The sequence below is a fragment of the Nilaparvata lugens genome, chromosome 10, assembly GCF_014356525.2.
Source record: "Nilaparvata lugens isolate BPH chromosome 10, ASM1435652v1, whole genome shotgun sequence".
NCBI lineage: Eukaryota > Metazoa > Arthropoda > Insecta > Hemiptera > Delphacidae > Nilaparvata > Nilaparvata lugens.
The window spans coordinates 40,331,028-40,348,172 of record NC_052513.1 but is presented as its reverse complement, the minus strand read 5'-3'; the positions used below and the strand labels follow the sequence as shown (position 1 = coordinate 40,348,172).

Sequence of the window (17,145 nt, the reverse complement as noted above, 5' to 3'; positions counted from 1 at the left end):
AGATGAGAGTCACTGAAGACTACGACGTGAAATGAAACCTGATTGCAGAGGTGGTCGCGCATTTATAGTTGGATTGGTGACCTGGAAGGGTCTCTCACTCACTCATTCTCTCTCTCCCACTCTACCTATCGCGCTCTCTCTCTCACTCACTAGCTCTTTCTCTCTCACTCTCTCCTACTCTATCTATCTCGCTCTCTCTAATTTTTTCCCTCTTTCTCTCTCTTTGTTAAAAATTTCATGTTGAATGTAAACAATCAAGAAATAAGATGTGAAGAAGTGAAAGAAGTTCATGATTTCAGGTAAAAAAAAAATTATTATCAATTTATTCCACAATACATTCATAATACTGAACATACTGAAGTACAGGAGAAGTAGAAGAAGAAGAAGAAGAAGAAGAACAAGAACAAGAAGAAGAAGACGGAAAAAGAAAAAGAGGAAGAATAAGAAGACGGAAGAAGAAAAAGAGGAAGAAGAGAAGAAATTAAGAAGACGAAGACGAAGACGAAAAAGGAGAAGAAAAATAAGAGGACATGAAGAGAAGAGAAGAAGTAGAAGAATAAGAAAAAAAGAAAAAAGAAGGAGACGAAGACGTACAAGAAGAAGGAGGAGAATGAGTAGTAGGAAAAGGAGGAGAAGGAGGACAAGGAGGACAAGGAGGAGTAGGACGAAAAGGAGAAGGAGAAGAAGAAGAAGAAGAAGAAGAAGAAGAAGAAAAACCTTGAAGGCAGGAATTATAAGCAAGAAAATAAGTGAGTGGAATAACAAATAAAGAAGAAAGTGTTTGTGGTGAGATTATTATTACTGTTATTTCTGGGAGGATAAGATCAAAAAAGGAGATCAAATTATTGGTCATGATGAACAATGTAGACGAAGGAAGAAGAAAGCAAAATAATAATTAGCTAAATGGAGAATAAAAAATGTTAATTTAGAAACAGGAACAATAATACTAGGAAGGATACAATAAGCAGCTGGAAGGAAGAACCGATATATACAAAGGATAGAGAAGTGGAGAGAAGGAGAAGATGATAAGAGGGAGAAGAAGAATGAGAATGGAACTTTTTGTGTAGTTGAGAAGTTGATATTGTGGTAATTACTAAGTTTATCAGAGATTGACAATGGTGTAATAACCGAAACCGGTCTTTCAAATTATCAATAAATCAGTGGTTTTTTGACAATTTCTTAGTCTTTTTTCATTCAATAAGAATGGAAGGTTGAGAAAAATGAGGAGAGATAGAGATAAGTTTGCGAAGGATGGAGACATAGTTGAGTGAAGGAGAATAAAATGAAGAGAATGTGTGGAAGAAATATTTAAGAAAGACTTGAAAGTCAAGAAATTAGAATCAAATACAATCAAAATGTACAACAATAAAGTACAGAGTGTTCCAGAGAAATGGGAAATTTGAAAGTTGAATAATTTCAAGTAAAACAAATCTATAAATGAAGTTTTTCATATCATTCAATAGTAAAAATAATGCCATTTTAGAATAAATAATACCGTAACATTTATTTTTTGAAGATGACATCTTGCAGGTTTGTTCCTTTTCTACGCAAACATTCCTGTAGTCTCTCCATTACATTTTCCATGGTTTGACGTAACATTACAACTGAAATTTTTGAGATCGCTTCTCGAATCTTGGCTTTCAATTCTGCAACAACGGAACAATTGAAAGCCAAGATTCGAGAAGCGATTTCAAATTCCAGTTTCAATGTTACGTCAAACCATGGACAATGTGATGAAGAGACTACAGGATTGTTTGAGTAGAAAAGGAACATACCTGCAAGATGTCATCTTCAAAAATCTGGTGTGGCGTACTCACACAACTTTCCTTGCCGTTATGAAAATTGATCACCTGACGCTAGTGTTCCCGCGCATCTCAAGTCTACTTATAAACAAAGATCTGAGCCAGCTTGTGACAGGACAATAACGCTGGAGACACACGAGGTCCGCTATCTCTTCGTAGTGAATGATTTAATAGAACCAACACTTGCCAACAGTTTGCAATTTAATAATCACATTTTCTCGAATTTCGAGCTTATTTTCAATATTTTAGGTGAAAATGTTACCGGAAATTAATTTTAGAGATTTTCATGCTTAATCTTTTCCACTTGAATTTTTTTGTTTAAATTGTATCTGAAGCTTGATAATTGAGAATCTATCTGCATTGATGGGGCGGAGCTCCTGAAATTTTTACAGATATGGGACTTGTGGCAGTTGATAGAGCTTATCAATAACTATTTTAGGTATAAATTTAATCAAAATCGTTGGAGCCGTTTTTGAGAAAATCGCGACAAACCCTGTTTTTGAGAACATTTTTGCCATTTCAGCCGCCATCTTGAATTGCATTTGATCGAAATTGTTCGTGTCGGATCCTTATAGTGTAAGGACCTTACGTTCCAAATTTCAAGTCATTCCGTTAACTGGGAGATGAGATATCGTGTACACAGACGCACATACACTCATACACACACACACACACATACAGACCAAAACCCAAAAACCACTTTTTTGGACTCAGGGGACCTTGAAACGTATAGAAATTTAGAAATTGGAGTACCTTAATTTTTTTGGAAAGCAATACTTTCCTTACCTATGGTAATAGGGCAAGGAAAGTAAAAAATAAATGTTACGGTATTATTCATTCTAAAATGGCATTATTTTTACTATTGAATGATATGAAAAACTTCGTTTGAAGATTTGTTTTTCTTGAAATTATTCAACTTTTAAAATTTCTCGTTTCTCTGAAACATCTTGAACAATCAAAGTGTTGGCAAAGGATCATACAGATTTGAAGGAAAGTTGATAGAGAAGGAAAAAAGGATAGAGAAAGGAAGAGGATAGAGAAGGAAACATTATAGAGAAAGAAAGAGGATAGTGAAGGAAAGAATATAGAGAAGGAGAGAAGATAGAGAAGGAAGAAAAAAGAGAGACCATTGAAGACGCCAAAGTCTTGGCTCTCGTCAAAAGGAAAGCCTGCAAGTCCTTTCACCTTTCTAGAATAATGAACGCAAGAGAAAGAGAGAGACAATCGAGACTTGAATACAAATGCTCTGAAATGAGTGAGAGGGAGAATTGTCGAGGAGTTAACAAATTATCATTACTCAGCTATAATAACGAGGTGTGATTTGTAAAATTCTGTAACAATAATAATTATTACATACACTGTCCAAGCCATTGTTGCTGTAATATACTGGGTCCTTTCTTTGTAGGAATATTTTCATTGTATCTGACTCAATTTACACCAAAGACTACAGAATAGGTTCACGTTATTAGGCAGTGGAGAAAGATAGGAGAGCAGTGTTGCCAATTCTCTGCCTTGCTACTACCACAGAATACAAGTATAGCATTATTTTTTTATATATATATATATATATATATATATAAAAGCGAAATGGAACTCACTCACTGACTGACTGACTGACTGGCTCACTCACTCACTCACTCACTCACTCGCAGAACTAAAAATCTACCGGACCAAAACGTTCAAATTTGGTAGATATGTTCAGTTGGCCCTTTAGAGGCGCACTAAGAAATCTTTTGGCAATATTTTAACTCTAAGGGTTTAAAGTTTGTCTTTTAGCATGTATATTCTTCTCCCAATCTCTTAATTATAATTGAAATTTCCATATCATATGTTACTATAGAACTATAATCTAGATGGAGTACCTCTTCGAAACAGTTGTTAACTGGCAACTAAATTAATAATTTTGTCAGTTGGCATTAAGTTGAGTTGACTTTGTTAGCTTGGCACCAAGTTGAAGATTTAAATGCATTATCGCGGAAAAATTGATTGGGCACTGCTACTTCAATCCTGGAATGTTATATTACTAGCAGTGAGGCTCGCTTCGCTCGCCATATCCGTTTAGCCAGACGTTAAGTATGGACCCCCGACTGGATCGTCCTAACATATGATAAAAATGGACAAACGAAAAATGCAGGCGAGCGAAGCGAGCCTGCTGATCTCATTCTTGGACGATCCAGTCGGGGGTCCAGGGGGCGGAGCCCCCTGGCTAGACGGATATGGCGAGCGAAGCGAGCCTGACGGCTAGTAATATATATTTGTATTCTGTGCTACTACCTTCTATAGAGGTAGTAGCTGATACCAGTATATCTGATGTAATATTAACTGTTCATTCATGTTCAAAATAATCAATTATAGGTATTTGATTCGTCAAGAAAAATATTTCTCAATGATTGAATAATCAATTTTCATAATATTGAGGTTTGAATATTTAGTTAATTATTTTCTACATTGTTGAAAAACAATCTGGCAACTTTGCGGAGCTAGATATATTTAAGATATATAGCTAATATATTTCTCAATGGTTGAATAATCAATTTTCATATTATTGAGGTTTGAATATTTAGTTAATTATTTACTACATTGTTGAAAAACAATCTGGCAACGTTGCGGAGTTGGAAAAGGATAGTGCTATCTGCTTTATTGTCGAATGATAGACAAGGTATTTCAGTTTATATAATAGACTAAGCATAAGTTTATGACTAACGACAAAGGTAATAAGTTTCAGGGTAGAGCGAATGGGAGAATAACCACCTTACATGAAATCAATGTATTGCTTTGTGGATATTATAGTTCACTAAGTTTCTGTATCATATTTTTTGGCATGTACCGTATTTCACTCCAGAGTTGATGCTGTTTTTCATTCTAAAAATAGTGAGCATATTATAGCCTGATATTTTTTTTGTAGTTGAGAAGTTGATATTGTGGTAATTATCCATATTGAATAAAAATACTTAGACTAAAGTCTTAAAAATATACAGTCTTATAAAAATACTACACTAAAAAAACTCTTAGTATTTTTATTTACTATAGCCAAATATTCATATAGTCATCAATAATATATTATTTCTTATAATGTATCCTATCTATTTTCTTTCCAACTATACTTTGCAGTTGTGAAGGTGATATTGTGGTATCCATACTAAATAAAAATATTAAATATTGTACAACCACGGATTAACTAAAAAATCGGGATACCGGTTTCGGTTGTTACACCATTATCAATCTCTGGTGAACTAAATCTAAAATTAATGAGCAGCCGTATTAATCTTGTATAGTATTTATATCGTGGGTAAATAAATACCGTATGTATTTCATCATGGAGTAGATACAGAAATGATAATTGTTTCTAAGAATTTGGATGTTTGGATAAAATGGAAATTCTTTATTATAACTTATTTATTAGAAAATAAAATACAGTCATTTACAATGAACAATAATGTATGATGAACAAAACCGTTTTATTAATAAAATCAAAGCTCAAGTGTCAAATGACAAACAAAGTTAGGAATTTCTACTCTCAATAACAAAATAAACTTAAATTATAATTGCCAGCCAATTGAATTATCTTTATCAATATTCACATAGTGTCAAATGACAAACAAAGTTAGGAATTTCTACTTTCAATAACAAAATAAACTTAAATTATAATTGCCAGCCAATTGAATTATCTTTATCAATATTCACATATTAGATAAGATTGGTTAAATTGTTGAAACCAAATGTTAGCTCTTAGCTGTATTGTCTCATAATTTTGATGTGTTTATTGTATAAATCAATAAAGAATGAATAAAAGTGTTATAACTGAAATTTATGGTTTTTTTAATTGAATAGACTTAATATTTAATTGATTTATCAGTTGTAATGTAACATCTATTAAAACGTACCTTACTTATTACACAAATACTTATAATATGTAACTGTCAAATAACAAAATATCATTTGAAATCAACTGAATAGCAAGCTTAATTACTGCTCAATTGATTACAATAATTAATTTCTTTTAAGATACAGTAATAACATTTTTTATTGTCCATTACATAATCATTATCATAAATATTTTCTATTGAAAATGTATCTTAAAAATGCATTTATTAAATCGAAAATTAAATAATAAATCATATAAATAACAAATAGCTATGTTCTGCTTCTTCCAGTCTTAATACTAATAAGCAATATGCAGCTTGTAGTGAATGATTCATATTCTTGTTTATAGTAACATAATCAATTTTGTTATTCATTTTTTCATATTTGAAGAATATACATGCTCACTCCTTTCATCCGTTTTACAGGCGACTCTCGAAATTGTGAAGAGGAAATCTGACAATCTATAACAAAACAAAATTCAAGTAAGTTTATAAATTTTATAATTGAAGAATTTATGTAAAGTTTACAAAGTAAAAGTAAATAGAATTAGAAGTAGTAAGTAGAAATAGTAGTAGTTTAAAACTGGACTTATAGACTAAACTCTCAGAAATATCTTTGAAAATATTTCCATAGATTATTACATGATAGACTTATTATGGCACTGACAAGATAAGAAAATCTTAAATAGGTACTAACAGTGAGTATTAACATAAATAAAAGATTGCATGAAGAAGATAGAAGATATCTTCTTTATGCAATCTTTTATTATGCAATCTTTTTATCTCATGGTATAAGTCGTTTATGTTTTGAATTTTAAGCTTATTTTTGTCAGCTCAAGCCGATCACTGTATATTACTACTGTTTCGGCCGGATGAGAGTATAAGAGTATAAGAACGGTTCAGTATGAGAGACTACCAGCGTCGCATAGCTTCACCAAAAACAACTACTATAGTGAGGTCTACGTTATAATATGACAGTATTTGATTAACATTATTGTGTTGCTATCCTTGTCTATCATTCGAAAAGCAGGTAGCACTATCCTTTTCTAGCTCCGCAACGATGCCAAATCTGTTTTTGACAATGTAGAAATATAATTAATTGAGGCAGAGAATCGGCAACGTTGCTCTTTTATCTTTATCCACTGTCATTATAACGTGGACCTCACTATAGGACTATAGGCTCGAGTTAACAGTGAAATTTGGAGCATAAACACCTTATACTTCTAATGCTATCTTTTCTTCATGGTACTATTGATAAATAGAACAAATATTAATTTCTACCATCTAAAATCTAGACATTTCAAATAGATTTGTTGAATATGATATTGATGCTATGAAAGCTCTTTATATAATAAAAAAAATATACTGTCTTCTCTGTTTGAATGATAAAATGAATTTGGCTTCGACAACAAAAACAATTATTTTCAATCACAAATATCACAACATGCAGTCCAAGTATAAATATAAATCACTGAAGCTTTACTATGATTTTAAAAACTGGTACAAAGTTTCAATGACTGCCTACAAAAGAAGAATTGAAATATTTAGACTTTTTCTCCTAACGTATTTCAATAATAATGAGTGAATCTTTCCTATTTAAGTTATGATAACGTGAAATATTTGTTCTATTTTTGGTTTTGAAGCGTTTCAATTTAAAAATCTACTTTGTAAACATATTTGAGGACTGAAAATTTTGTGAAGTGAAGAACTACAAGACTTAACCTATTTTGGACTATGTATAATCCTATCTAATTTTGGGAGAGGAATAGCACAAGGTTACCTTATTTTTCCTCTCCCTATCATTTTGATGATTTACTTATTGTATGTATGAATGAATGAATGAATAATCATATTTTATAATTTATATATTTTATATCATCCATACTATTATAGTACAGTGTTAAGCTGCATTCGAACACAACATAGTGACAGTGAAAATATAATTTCCATAAGTTTAAATAGGACTATTCATACTCACTCGGCCGGGCTGTATGGGAATAGTCCAATTATAACACATGGTAATTATATTTTCACTGTTCACTGTTACCATTGTATGCAGATCCAGCTTCATTTTAGGTAATTTATTAATATGAAGACCATGAATTAAGTTTCACTTCTAATAAAATTTACAGAAATATTTTAATAAATAACCTACTAGTATATGTTAAAATTTAAATATTTAGTAACAATTTTGGTCGATATTTCAATAAATATCCTATTATATGGGAGAGTTGGAATATTTTGTAACAATAATATTTTGGTCAAAGCTTACCTATTCAAATAGGCCAATATTTCTCGGTCGAGATTGCCCTCTCTTACTAGAGGAATAATAGAGCGTTCAGCTCTACGACAAACCGCTCTAGCTATGTGAAGAGACGACGATGCTAGACCTCCACCCTGAAATTGCAAACATATTGAAAAATGAATAAAAAATTATTTGTAAAAATCAAGTATGGATCTTATTTCAAGTGTTGTTTATTTTAAAACATCAAAGTTTTTCAATTCTATCAATATTTCCAATGTCTCAACTCTCCATCTTATGAACCGTGTTGTGCAAAAAATCTTCCAATTCATTCAAATTTATTTATTTATATTTTTTACAGAGAAACACTGATTGGGAGAGAAAAACTAAGGATACTCCTTGTACTATTTCTCTCCCAAATTTAGATAACATTTTAAAAGTCCAAAATAGGGTTATGATTTCACTTTACTAAAATTTAGTCCATTTTCACTCAAAAACAACGAAAACTAAGATTTTAAATTTTGACGTTTGAAAACAGAATAAAGAATAAAGCCAGAAAAAACACAACTCACTATTCAGCACAGCTGATTATATTTATATTTATATTAGTACTAGCCGTCAGGCTCGCTTCGCTCGCCATATCTGTCTAGTCAGGGGGCTCCGCCCCCTGGACCCCGACTGGATTGTCCAAGAATGAGATCAGCAGGCTCGCCTGCATTTTTCATTATTTGAGCATTTTTATCATTATGTTAGGACAATCCAGTCGGGGATCCAGACTAAACGTCTGGCTAAACGAATATGGCGAGCGAAGCGAGCCTGACTGCTAGCATTATAATATTCCCAGGATTGAAGTAGCAGTGCTCAATCAATTTTTTCGCGATAAATGCATTTAAATCTTCAACTTGGTGCCAACCTAACAAAGTCAACTCAACTTAATGCCAACCTGACAAAAATTATTAATTTAGTTGCCAGTTAACAACTGTTTCGAAGAGGTACTCTATCTAGATTATAGTTCTATAGTAATATGTGATATGGAAATTTCAATTATAATTAAGAGATTGGGAGAAGAAGAATATACATGCTAAAAGACGAACTTTGAACCCTTAAAAACAACCCTTAGAGTTAAAATATTGCCAAAAGATTTCTTAGTGCGCCTCTAAAGGGCCAACTGAACATACCTACCAAATTTGAACATTTTTGGTCCGGTAGATTTTTAGTTATGCGAGTGAGTGAGTGAGTGAGTGAGTCAGTCAGTGAGTGAGTGCCATTTCGCTTTTATATATATAGATATTTCCTAGTTCCGAATTAGGAACAGCAAAACTGGCACAAAAACCACCTTTTAATTTAGAGCCAGAAAAAACACAACTCACTATAAATACTAGCAGCTGCTCCGCAAGGATCGAATTAGAAACTGGACAGATTGAAAACTTGACGTACTGAAATCTTGAAGAATTTAAAACAGGCCTATAACCATCCTCAGTAAATAAATTAAAAATCTATATGCAAAATTTCAAGTCAATCAGTTCAGAAGTGATGATGCGTCATTCGTCAATTTCCTATCCCGTACGTGTATACGTCGATAATAATTATTTCCTTTATTATATTATAGAAAACTCTACAACATTATTGACCGAGCGAAGTGAGGTCTAAGATTCAAGTCGTCGGTTTGGCATTTCTCTTAATGCTTTAATGCTTAAAGATGTTTGAATGTTTAAATGTTTATATGTTGCGCATTTACGGCGAAACGCGGTAATAGATTTTCATGAAATTTTACAGGTATGTTCCTTTTTTAATTGCGTGTCGACGTATATACAAGGTTTTTGGAAATTTTGCATTTCAAGGATAATATAAAAGGAAAAAGGAGCCTCCTTCATACGCCAATATTGGAGTAAAAATCAGACTATAGAATTATTCATCATAAATCAGCTGACAAGTGATTACACAGATGTGTGGAGAAGCCAGTCTATTGCTGTATTTCCAAAAGGTCTATAGTTTCAATCAGGTACTTGTGGATGAAATACTGCGTGAGGTCTACAGTTCACAGAACTACTAGTTTATTGAATCAGAAGTGAATTCTAACTTCCAGTTGGCATTAGCTTCATAGATTATTAAAAGTGAGTATTCCAATTAAGTACATCCTGGTTCCCATAGGCGGTTTCCACTGTGTTTTGTTCCCTCGTTGCTATTATTGTATTAAAATCAATGTCTTAAAATATGGTATTTCACAATACTGTACTTTAATTACTTGTAAAATCAGTAGAATTCTATTAGTTCCCGCATTTTCTAACAAAACATGATTTCTAATTAAATATATGTTTAGACAACAGGAAAACATCTAATATCAATAGCTTGGTGGTAACATTCATTCATAATTAAAAATGTAATATTACAAGTGAATAGCTTTCGTTTAAATTTATCAAATCCATTATTAATTTATCAGAGGGAGGATTTTAGGATAATAGGGATTTGAAAACAGGATTTATTGACCGAGCGAAGTGAGGTCTAAGATTCAAGTCGACGGTTTGGCATTTCTCTTAATGTTTGAATGTTTGAATGTTTGAATGTTTAAATGATAATATGTTTATATGTTGCGCATTTACGGCGAAACGCGGTAATAGACTTTCATGAAATTTGACAGGTATGTTCCTTTTTTAATTGCGCGTCGACGTATATACAAGGTTTTTGGAAATGTTGCATTTCAAGGATAATATAAAAGGAAAAAGGAGCCTCCTTCATACGCCAATATAAGAGTAAAAATCAGACTATAGAATTATTCGTCATAAATCAGCTGACAAGTGATTACACAGATGTGTGGACAAGCCAGTCTAGTCTATTGCTGTATTCCGCCATAAGGCCTATAGTTTCAATCAGGTACTTTTGGATGAGAATACTGCGTGAGGTCTACTGTTCACAGAACTACTAGTAAATAAATGTGAAAGGATAATCAAGTTTACCTTGATTATCTCGGATAAATAAACCAGAAAACTTTAATCTTACCTTAAAATCAAGTTTACCTTTGATCTAGGGTAGTGATTCAGCTAAAACAATTTAGTGATTCTCCAACTTATATAGGACTCTCTATAAACATTCAAGGCTGTGAAAAGGCTAAAAATAAACTTTCTACTCGTGATATTTTTCAAAGTTTTTTGATTTGTATATCATCAAGCTATCAAAATGAAAAAGTTTTCTCGGGAAAACATTTTTTTTCTGATCATTACTTTTTGAGATATGAGCGCCTAAAGTTTAAATTTTTGGGACAACATTTCAAATTCGGTAAGAGATAAATCCATGAGATTTGGAGAATAGTCTTCATGGTATTGTTGATCTAGTAAAACAAAAAGTTTCTGAAAATATCAATTTTTGAAAAAGTTATTCAATTTACTAAAAATAACCAGAAATAACTTTTAGTTGAGTTATTTTTGTTTAATTGAATAACTTTTTCAAAAATTGATATTTTCAGAAAATTTTTGTTTTACTAGATCAACAATACCATGAAGAATCCATCCTCTAAATCTCATGGATTTATATCTTACCGAATTTGAAACGTTCTGTCCCAAAAATTCAAACTTCAGGCGCTCATATATCTACAAAAGTAATGATCGGAAAAAAAATGTTTTCCTGAGAAAACTTTTTCATTCTGATAGCTTGATGATATACAAATCGAAAAACTTTGAAAAATATCACGAGTAGAAAGTTTATTTTTAGCCTTTGCACAGCCTTAAAATAGTCCCAGACTATTTTATGCATGTATGTTGGAGAGCAGTGTAGTGAGTCCCTATTTTCTTATTTGATTTCTGCCTCTGGGCAGTTGTTTTTGTTTTACATTTTTGTCGTGTACCGGTGGGCTTCACTTTAGTGATCCCTTTTATGGACCTATTTAAATAAATACGTTTATAAATAAATAAATTGACGTTTGAACAGAGACATGAAGTAATTTATTTATGCAGATAAATGACTGCATATCGTTGTTTTAAACATCAAAATAGTGTGTTAATATATCGCAGTTTGGAATAGATCAAGAAAGCACATCTTTAAGATAATCCAAAGCTATGACAGGGATGAAAATCTCGCAAAACCTGATAATAGGATAATAAATAGAAATAATCTATTATTTATTTGAACTAGGTACCGTATTGACTCAAACCAAGACTTTAGTAAGACGTCATTCAACTAAACCCGTTTTCGAATTAGCATCTTACCGGTAAAATATTTGGCTCGAAAGGTGTCAATTGACTTGAGTACTCATCTATCCACTCTTCTAGCTCTTTGGTGTTTTGTGAAGAGAATTTCAGCTGGTCCGAGTCGGTGGCATGACAGTTATGTATTGCTGAAACTATGTCAACCAGCATAATTTGGATTCTGCGCAGCTTCGCTCCATAAATCTGCTGACCTCCGTATTCTTTGGCAAACCTGTACAATAGAAAATACTTCATATAATTACGAAAATGAGAAAAAATCAACGTATAACTCAAGTATGAATTATTTACGTGAATAGATCATGGATAATAAAAAAATCAATATTGGGTAGGATGGGGGTTTTAAAACTGAAAATAGCGGAATTAATCAACTAGAAAAATTATTCAAAAGCTTGAATAATGGAAACTTAATAATTGCACCCATGAAATACAATCCAGTAATAATATATAATTGATCATAACATCATCATTACAATAATTTCAACTCAAGAATAACAATATACAAACTATGAAATTATTTGTTAAATTGGATAATCTTTTTCAATATAATTGTTAAGATAATTATAAGAGTGAGAAAAAGTTGCAACTGAAATTTTTAAGTGGTCTAATAAGCGAGTTATGGGTTGTTGAAGTGCTAAACTCCGTTTTCTTTCCAGATCATAAACGGTTTCGAATTTTCCATTATAGTTTTTTAATACATTCAGTATATCATTGGCTTTGTTCTAATATTCGTTTTTTCGCGATTAATTCCAAAATAAACAAGTTATCGAATTTACAAAAAATGCTACTTTTTTATTTATGAAAGATATGGGGAATAAAATGTTTTAGTTTGGAAAGATAATTTTTTAAGAGAAGTTCTAATAATATAGTCAAAACCGTTTATGATCTAGAAAGAAAACGGAATCTGGATAGTTAGCACTTCAACAACCACTTGAAAAGTTCAGTTGCCACTTTTCTTACTCTTATAATGATCTTAACAATTATATTGAAAAAGATTATCCAATTTAAATAAAAATAAAAAGGTGTACCGAACAGCCATAAGGTCCTGGTATGAAAGGTAGTATTAATCTATAAAATAATAAGATAATTTTACTGAAAACTAATAATTCATTTTGACACTTGAAAATGGCAGAGTGCTCCAAACTAGTTGTGTTTATGTAAAAAATTTATTTTCTATCAAAATTAAAAATGATTATGTTGGATTTGTAAATTCTTAATTTTGAAGCAGATCATCAGAATTTCACGTTAAGATTGATTCTAAAGTTATGGATCCACTTCTTAAAATGTGTATTTTTCTATAAATTGATATAATTTGTGTTTGTATTAGTAATAACAATATATGTATACTGGTTAATCAATGGTAATTATAATAATAAAAAATGAACTACTTAAAGAATGATAATGAAACATACAATCAAGAAAATGCTTATCTCAATAGATGGTTGAGTCACAAGTTGTTATTGAAAATACTGTAATCTTATTATTGAATTAATAATCCACAATCATTACCCAAAATCAACTATGGAGAGTAGATCAGATTGTTGATCCATACATAACATAAACCATATCATCTAGATCAAGATCAAAATATAGATTCACATGATAAATACTTGTGATTTTGGGCCTATTAAAATTTGGAGAAGTTTATCAAAGTTGGATTTGAAAGTGAACTCAATATTTCAAGTTTTCTGTCACTCAATGATAAATTATACTCCAGTATAATATAAATGAAACTTAATTCAAAGCATTTTTCTATTTCTCATCAACTTTATATTGATCAGCATAAATATTATAAAGTTATAATTTTTACTGAAACTCATTTAACTTACCCCAAATGAGATGAAAGCTCATCAGTAGCTCCAATGGCTTCAAATATTTTATCATCTTTAGGCAGTTCTTTCTCACTATTTATCAGAGTAGTATTTCCTGAATCACCTTTCCTTGAATAGTATAGAGATTCCTGGCAGTTCTCTATACATTTTTCAGAGGAGCTGGAAAATATTAGACCAAAAAATTATGGAAAAATGAAAATCGTCCCCAAAGAAATAGAAATCATACAATATTCTGATTGCAGAATTATAGAGGAATAATATATAGTTGTCGGCAAATTATGTGAATTTTATTGTACATGAGGATAAATATATAATATCAATAATAATATAAAACTAAAGAGGATTCAATAATTATTTCTAGAATGTTATTTTTATATATTAGTACATAGTAGGTACATTAGTACCTACGGTACTGTACTACCTAATATATATTATTATATGCTGAGATTCATTGAAATTTTACAAAGCTGTGCAGTAAACCTCGACTCTACTTAAAGTTCCCTTGTAAAAATAGGCTAATCCAATTTGGAAATAGTCTAGTAGGCTATGTTATACGGTACATGTGGTGGATAGAGTTCTTAGAGAATTGAAAGCCCTACAAATGCAAAGCTTGTGTAGTGCTGACTCCTGATAATCGCATTAATTTAGTTTATAATTACTTTTTGTAAATAGTAGAATAATTCAACATTGTACCAAAAATATTCTATCACTGTAGAAGATTGTCTTTAAATTATGATACAAGTTTAATATACGAAAATACTGCAAAATAATGAATGTTTATATATAATTCTGTGTAATGAAAACTTACCTAGCTCTGGAAAATAAATTATTAGCTTCAATTCCCGTCAATCTCAACGTTTTCACTAGACGTACAAGCCTCATAACTGTTTTCTTCAATCAAAATAACAATTCGCAATGATGCAAAATGCTAAAAAATTGGTTTGTTTCTTATCACTACTGATAACGAATTCAAAATCTACGCCACTGCTCGGTCAGCTGATCAATGAAGTTTAGTCTGCTATGGTTTCACAACTCAAACGAAAATAAACATAACCTAAACCTATCTTGAGTACAACAAGTCGAAGGTCGTTTGTCTGTTACAATCATTATCTTTTATCAGTTAGTAATTGTTAAGTAATTATTTGTAGACTATTATTGAATACACATAGTGAATTTTGAGTATTACTAATTATGCAGTTGCAATAATATTTGTGGAAGTGAAATGAAAGTAAGTAAGATGTGATGTTTACAAGGAAGTGACTATCAACTTCATTTTCTTTAGCTTTCAATAAATTGATTTTATAAACTAGACAATCCAATATAGTACAATTATAAAACGTTTTATCCATTTCCTACCATTTATTTTAATTGTAGAAAATTGTTTTGGCCAAATACGGAACTATCATTGTTGAAAAATGCGTAAAAGAGTTGTGATAACAGGGTTAGGGTTAGTTTCGCCGGTAGGCTGTACAGTCAGAACTGCTTGGAATACTATTATTACTGGAGGTAATGGTATTTCTAGACTAACTGGAGATGAATATTCTAATTTACCATGCCAAGTTGCTGCAACTATCCCTAAAGGAACTGAAGATGGTTGTTTAAATATTTTAGAACATTTTAAGGAAAGTGAACTTCGCAACATTGCTCCAGCTAGTGTTTACAGTTTAATAGCAGCTAAACAAGCTTTAGAAGACTCAAAATGGTTACCAGAGGGTGAAACTGATAAGGATGATACTGGTGTTTGTGTTGGTATGGGAATGGTAGATTTGGTGAATATTTGTGAAAGTAATGACGCTTTAAAACGAGGTTACAATCGTGTCAGTCCTTACTTTGTTCCTCGTATCCTTCCAAACATGGCTGCCGGTCTAATTAGTATAAAATACGGACTACGAGGGCCCAATCATGCTGTTTCCACCGCTTGTGCAACGGGGGCTCACGCAATAGGGGACGCTTTCAAGTTCATACAAAATGATTACGCCAAAGTTATGGTTTGTGGAGGGACCGACGCTTGTATTAACCCTCTGTCCATAGCAGGGTTTTCAAGGTGTCGGGCCCTCAGTACAGGGTTCAATGAGACTCCCAAAAAATCTTCTAGACCGTTTGATAAGCAACGAGATGGGTTTGTTATGGGGGAGGGGTCGGCAGTGTTGATTTTGGAAGAGTTAGAACATGCTCTGGAGAGGGAAGCACGGATTTATGGGGAAGTTTTGGGGTACGGACTGTCAGGGGATGGTTCACATATGACTTCCCCCAGTAAAGATGGCAGGGGGGCTATATTAGCAATGAAACGAGCATTAAAAGACGCAGATCTTCAACCCAGTGACATCACCTACGTTAACGCACATGCAACCTCCACCCCGTTAGGTGATGCAATAGAGTTGAAAGCAATCAAAACGGTGATGGGTGATCATGTGAAAAATGTTGCCGTTTCTTCGACCAAGGGTGCTCATGGACATTTGTTAGGAGCTGCCGGTAACGTGGAAGCCATATTCACTGTGAAGGCTTGTGAAACGGGTGAAATTCCACCGACGATAAATTTGGAAAATGTCTGTGATGAAGGGAGGGATTTGAATTGTGTGGCCAATGAGAAACAGGATTGGAACTGGGAGAGACGGATAGCTCTGAAGAATTCTTTCGGGTTCGGTGGGACTAATGCTTGCCTGTGTTTGTCGAACTTTGTCAGGTAAAATTTGTATCTTTAGAAAATTTGTAATAAAAAGATGATATGAAAAGAAATTAAGTTTTCAATAAAAAAATCTTTGACTATTCTCCAAGGGCCAAGACACACGAAGCGATTTTTGAGACGAGTTGGGAGAGCAAGAAGCTCTCTGATTGGTTGATTATCAGCTGATTCCTGAACGCCTACCCAATCAACCAATCGGAGAGCTTTTTTCCTTACCGACTTCAAGATTCATTTATTGTCAGAACACTTTAACAAATGCAAGACATAATCAACAATTCAATAAAAATTCTAAAATCTAAATAAATAAAAATAGAGCCTCAAATTTCGGCATTCGATAACTTTTTTATGTGTGCATCGGATTTGATGATTTTTTTTAGTTGTGCTCGTTATGTTCAGAACCAGGTTTATGGTCTATCAAATTTATAATCCGACTTCAGGACTCTTTCCCACGGTCCTTCAAAGTTTACATGTAATCCCTATGGGAGAAGATTTGTGAGCTGGCCACACATAGAAATATAATTCAGCTG

The 17,145-nt window shown here is 32.3% G+C and overlaps 2 protein-coding genes across 2 annotated transcripts; one reads left to right on the top strand and one right to left on the bottom strand.

The window, feature by feature from the left end:
* Window positions 1–6,032: 6,032 nt before the first annotated feature.
* LOC111046863 (corrinoid adenosyltransferase) lies at window positions 6,033–14,980 on the bottom strand. The gene is made up of 5 exons (XM_039436864.1): window positions 14,744–14,980; window positions 13,933–14,094; window positions 12,107–12,317; window positions 7,938–8,062; window positions 6,033–6,127 (listed from the first exon to the last, which is right to left on the bottom strand). Exons 1-5 carry the CDS (start codon window positions 14,815–14,817, stop codon window positions 6,037–6,039), a joined length of 663 nt encoding a protein of 220 aa, XP_039292798.1. The 5' UTR covers window positions 14,818–14,980; the 3' UTR covers window positions 6,033–6,036.
* LOC111046867 (3-oxoacyl-[acyl-carrier-protein] synthase, mitochondrial) lies at window positions 14,948–16,667 on the top strand. The gene has a single exon (XM_022332505.2). The coding sequence runs from the start codon at window positions 15,351–15,353 to the stop codon at window positions 16,620–16,622; it is 1,272 nt and encodes a 423-aa protein (XP_022188197.2). The 5' UTR covers window positions 14,948–15,350; the 3' UTR covers window positions 16,623–16,667.
* Window positions 16,668–17,145: the final 478 nt, after the last annotated feature.

Coding starts and splice junctions, on each gene's coding strand:
- LOC111046863 (XM_039436864.1), bottom strand. CDS start 14,817: ATGAGGCTTGTACGTCTAGTGAAAACGTTGAGATTGACGGGAATTGAA. Junction 14,095..14,743: donor AATTTATTTTCCAGAGCTAG/GTAAGTTTTCAT, acceptor AATATTTTCCAG/CTCCTCTGAAAAATGTATAG. Junction 12,318..13,932: donor GAGCTTTCATCTCATTTGGG/GTAAGTTAAATG, acceptor TCTATTGTACAG/GTTTGCCAAAGAATACGGAG.
- LOC111046867 (XM_022332505.2), top strand. CDS start 15,351: ATGCGTAAAAGAGTTGTGATAACAGGGTTAGGGTTAGTTTCGCCGGTA.